The sequence below is a fragment of the Vicia villosa genome, linkage group LG4 (assembly GCF_029867415.1).
Source record: "Vicia villosa cultivar HV-30 ecotype Madison, WI linkage group LG4, Vvil1.0, whole genome shotgun sequence".
Lineage (NCBI taxonomy): Eukaryota > Viridiplantae > Streptophyta > Magnoliopsida > Fabales > Fabaceae > Vicia > Vicia villosa.
Genome location: NC_081183.1, coordinates 176,816,767 through 176,821,128, shown reverse-complemented (window position 1 = coordinate 176,821,128; position 4,362 = coordinate 176,816,767). Strand labels below are relative to the sequence as shown.

Here is a 4,362-nt window from a genome sequence, read left to right as displayed (position 1 = left end):
TATCTTATGTGTTAAGGTAAAGTTTTAGACCTTGCACTATTTAAAATTTACGAGCATAGATATTAAATAAATTTTTTTAATATTTAAATTTTGTAAGGATACTTTTTAAAATATATCTGTAATATCAAATATGAAAATATTCAACATATGAATAATTTATTTAGATTTTGTGAAATTGATAAAAAAAAAATAATAATGAGGTGGAAATTTGCTGTTAGGACAAAGTGACAAACTTTACTGCTTTCAAGGACAACGAAATGCAACGCATGTACGCAACTCGAAAAACTTAACAATTCCACGTCATCAACAAACTTTTAAAAATAATATCCAAATTCCAAAACTAACCTCATCATGTTATCTAATCTCTTTTATCTCCTTATCTTTTCATCCTCGATATATACGAAACCAACTGAAGCAACAAACTCAGAAAGCAAAACCCGATTTTTTTTTTGCTTTCTCTCTATCTCCGTAAAAACATCATCGTATTTTCCATTGTCATTGTCGTTTCATTGCTCGGTTTTCATGGAAAAGGTTGTCGGAGGAAAGTATAAAATTGGTCGCAAAATTGGGAGTGGATCATTCGGTGAAATTTATATTGGTTAGAATTAGAACTTCTCATTTGTTTTCTTTTCATTTGAAATTTTTTAATTCATTATTTTTTTTACTGATTGTGTTGTCTTATCTTCATTCTCAGGGGCACATATTGTGACTTCTGAGCTTGTGGCCATTAAGAAGGTATGTCAATGTTGTGTCTGTATCCAGTGTCTTCGTGTCAATGTCGTGTCTGATGTATTAGTCTGTAATTCATAGATCAATGGTTTGTAAGAATGAAATGTTTAAGAACTGCATTTATATGAGTTTTGTGATGATTTATAATAGTAATATTGTTGTTTTATAGGAGAACAAGAAAACCAAACAACCACAGCTACTGTATGAGGCAAAGTTGTATAATATTCTTAAAGGAGGAAGTAAGTTATAAGAGCTGAACCTAAGTTAATCTGAATTAATTTGTTACAGCATTTTCGCTTTGTTTTCTCGGTCGTGTTCTAATTCATCATAGTCGTGGAATTTAAGGTGGTATTCCAAGAATGAAATGGTTTGGTGCTGATGGAGACTATAATGTTCTTGTTCTTGAACTTATGGGACCGAGTCTCGAAGACCTTCTTTATTATTGTGAGGGGAAGTTTTCGCTGAAATCGGTTTTGATGTTGGCTGATCAGATGGTAATCATTGATTCACTTTTAGACTATTTGCTTAGTTATAGAAATAGCTTATACATAAGTACTTATAGGATAACTTGATAAGTGTTTATGCAATAAGCGCTTAATTAAACTGTTTATCTGACAAGGTCTAACCGTGGTTTGTTTCTTTGACTACAGCTTACGAGGATAGAGTATTTACATTCCAAGGGACTTCTGCATAGAGATATCAAACCAGATAACTTCCTTATGGGTCTTGGGAAGAAAGCAAATCAGGTAGCTTCATTATTATTCTTTCATTTCCTCGCAAACTCAAAATCATACTTTTCCTATTTTGTAATTCTTTATACTTCCGAATTTTACTATACGATGATTTATGAAATATGCAACACTCACAGGTTTGTATGATTGATTTTGGACTTTCAAAAGGATATAGAGATCCTATCAGTTACAAGCACATTCCATACAGGTATAAGATTCTAAACAAACTCAGTTACAAAATACCTTAGCGACTTGTGCCTTATCGCTTTGAGTTTATCTAGTTATCTTATTGTTGCTTAATATTTTGTTTTACCTTGATAAACTCATCCAGAGAGAACAAAAACTTAACAGGAACTGCACGTTACGCAAGTTGCAATACTCATAAAGGAATTGGTTAGTACATGAAAGAGTTTCTCATTCTTTACTGTCTATATATGCAACCTACAATTTTCCATCTCAATTTCGGGTTTTCTTCTTCAGAACAAAGTCGCAGAGATGATTTGGAGTCTCTAGGCTATGTTCTTTTGTACTTTTTAAGAGGAAGGTATGCCTCATCCTATTGATTCTACTTTCACCAATTCTTTGAATATCGATTGTTTAAGGCTTTTTAGGTAAATGTAGGACTTAACTATTTGGTCCTTGCGTTTTAGCCTTCCTTGGCAGGGTCTACAAGCTGCCACGAGAACACAAAAATATGAAAAGATTTGTAAAACGAAGTTATCAATTCGCACCGAGGTATGCAGATTATGTTTTCCCCATCCGGGATTACACATAAATAAGAAATAGTTTCCTCACTTCAAATTTTTTGTTCTTAGGTACTTTGCAAGTCATATCCTGTGGAGTTCGCTTCTTACTTTCATTATTGCCGCTCCTTGACATTTGATCAACGACCAGATTATGGATATTTGAGACGCCTGTTTCGTGAATTGTTCACTTCTAAAGGTATTAGCTGTTAGTTTATCATATGCAAGTAATGGCTTGTTTAAGATGTCAATTTGCATTTTGGTTGATTTTTTTCCCATTGGTTGATCATATCCGGAGCCAACAATTTCGAAAACTAAACCGATGCATGATTTGCTTCCTATTTATATTATCTATTAATGCAATAAAATTTTGTTTGGCAGGATATGATGCTGACTATTTATTCGACTGGACGATTTTAAAATATCAGGAGATACAACAAATAAAGGAACGAAATGAATCCATTGTGCGTGACTCCTTTGCATTTAGTTTCAATTTTTTTTTCTTCGTAATTTCATTTTTAAGAATGTGAAACGTTATATGGATTTGTAATACCTTATGAATAAAATTTGCGCTGATTTTATTTTATTTCTCATTAATAATTTGTAGGCTCCAGTTGCTTTACCTACCACTCATGAACCGGTGGATACCGACGAGCAAATAGGTAATTTCAGTCTTACAGTTGCAGTACTGTGAAGGAATGCACTCCAAAACACACTCTAATGACTTTTGTTCTTTTTTCAGAAGTCAATGATTGTACACAAACTGCTGTCGCAAAACCAATAGTCTATTGCGATCGTCCACGTGTTTGTATGAACCTCAGGGTAGCTAATATTGAATGTCTTGATGATGAGATTGAAACGGAGAAACAGGTATATATTCCTCTCTGCAAGATAGAGTTATTACTTAAACTATACTGATTTTTTTAGTTTTATCTATATTTAGCGGTAGTAATTAAGTTGAATGAATGTGGTTTTTGCAGAATGTGAATACTGGTTTACCTATTTCAAATGTTCCAAAACCAGAAAGGACTGTAGAAGCCTCAAATCCAGACGGCGTGTTAGCGAGTAAATGTGGTGCTTCCGGTGATATTATTCCTTCACTACGACGAGTTTCATCCTTCAATTAGAAGGTAAAGGACCACTTAGAATTTAAAGTTGCACCGAGTAAGTTAGTCAACCTAATTTGGCTCGCTTTTTTAGTCTGCGGAGAAAATGTGAGTCGTTTGGGATGGATTAACTCGTGAGCTACAACCTATATTGACATCGCGGTAGAATACATTGTTTTGTTGCTTACTTGGTTTGCTTCCCAGTGTTTGGTACAGAAACTTGAACTGTTCAAGATGAAGAAATTTGTCTTGGCTTTGCTGTGAAGCTTCATTGAGGTTGAAAATTCTATTATAACAAAAAAGCATGATCTGAAGTTGATCATAGCATTTTGACCCATTTTCAGAGAGATCTTGTTTGAGAGGTCTAAATGCACTACTGATGGTGTAGAAGAAACTCGAGGAAGAGTTGAAGACTGATCTCGCGATGTTATGTTGCGCCATTTCCAATGGAACTGCTGCTGATTTGGAATCGAAGGACAGTTAACTATCCTTAAAAAAGCAGCAGGAAAAAAACCGAAGGCCGAGGCATTAGTTTCTTTTACTTATAATTTGAATTCAAACCTTGTTAGATATAGCAGTTACTACACTGCTTGGGTTTAATTTTCCTATACATTCTAGTATCAGCTATAAATAGGGCTGAATTTCTCACACTAATGTACATTTTCTTTGAGTCTTATAATGTATGTAGAATATTTTTCCTCATTTCCTCATATTTTGTCAACCATTTTGTATGTTAGAATTAGATTACAGGTTAGTTATGATTAGACAGCTTAGTTAAGATTACTGTATAAAATGTATCTTGCACTCATTGTAAATTGAAATGTACTTTTCTCTTTCTATCAATTCTAAATAATCAAATCTTCCTAGCAATTTTTGAGTTTTACCATTTAACATTGTTCATACACCACACTCTTTGAATTTCTGTTTCTGCAAGTTGAAATTATTGGAGTTTGTACTAACTCAACCTTACAAAACCGGTTTGTAAGATAAAGGATGTCACTCTATATAAACTATTTTCAAGCTCTATGTCTAATCAATTTGGAACTTATGATC

The 4,362-nt window shown here is 33.4% G+C and overlaps 1 protein-coding gene across 2 annotated transcripts; it reads left to right on the top strand.

The window, feature by feature from the left end:
- The first annotated feature begins 408 nt into the window (after window positions 1–408).
- Window positions 409–4,011, top strand: LOC131596086 (uncharacterized). 2 transcript variants are annotated; one of them, XM_058868645.1, is made up of 15 exons: window positions 409–598; window positions 695–735; window positions 899–968; window positions 1,075–1,223; window positions 1,380–1,475; window positions 1,598–1,668; window positions 1,792–1,853; window positions 1,941–2,004; window positions 2,111–2,195; window positions 2,276–2,402; window positions 2,585–2,667; window positions 2,811–2,865; window positions 2,946–3,073; window positions 3,184–3,333; window positions 3,514–4,011. In XM_058868645.1, the coding sequence occupies exons 1-14, from the start codon at window positions 523–525 to the stop codon at window positions 3,328–3,330; spliced, it is 1,254 nt and encodes a 417-aa protein (XP_058724628.1). In that variant the 5' UTR covers window positions 409–522; the 3' UTR covers window positions 3,331–3,333; window positions 3,514–4,011. The 2 variants fall into 2 exon arrangements, with proteins under 2 accessions (XP_058724628.1, XP_058724627.1); XM_058868644.1 differs by having other exon boundaries at window positions 3,184–4,011.
- The last annotated feature ends 351 nt before the right edge of the window (window positions 4,012–4,362 follow it).